Source organism: Mesitornis unicolor, unplaced genomic scaffold, assembly GCF_000695765.1.
Source record: "Mesitornis unicolor isolate BGI_N332 unplaced genomic scaffold, ASM69576v1 scaffold127, whole genome shotgun sequence".
Lineage (NCBI taxonomy): Eukaryota > Metazoa > Chordata > Aves > Mesitornithiformes > Mesitornithidae > Mesitornis > Mesitornis unicolor.
The window spans coordinates 76,733-77,003 of record NW_010195457.1 but is presented as its reverse complement, the minus strand read 5'-3'; the positions used below and the strand labels follow the sequence as shown (position 1 = coordinate 77,003).

At 66.8% G+C, this 271-nt stretch overlaps 1 protein-coding gene across 1 annotated transcript in view; it reads left to right on the top strand.

The window, feature by feature from the left end:
* The first annotated feature begins 46 nt into the window (after positions 1-46).
* Positions 47-271, top strand: part of TPCN2 (two pore segment channel 2) — a 29,669-nt gene continuing 29,444 nt past the window's right edge. The window contains exon 1 of the mRNA XM_010188100.1: positions 47-227. Within this exon, the coding sequence (XP_010186402.1) occupies positions 47-227 (181 nt within the window). The remainder of the gene's footprint in view (positions 228-271) is intronic.

Sequence of the window (271 nt, the reverse complement as noted above, 5' to 3'; positions counted from 1 at the left end):
CAATCCCTAACGGTCTGTGATTCTGTGAACCACCGACTGCTTGCAAATGCCAGTTCCTGACGCGGTGGACGGTACTCCCTTTGCTGTCAGAGGGAGAAGCCTGTCAGGAAGCAGCGTAGCGACCGAGGCTAACTCCCGGTGGCAAGCAGGGCGGGAGGATCTCCGGTCCCGCCCTCCCTCGGCGACCGGTCACGTGCAGCGGGCGGAGGCCGCCAAGGGCGGGCGCAGTAGCGTCGGACCGCCCCTGGTCCCGTCCCATCCCAGCGGCGAC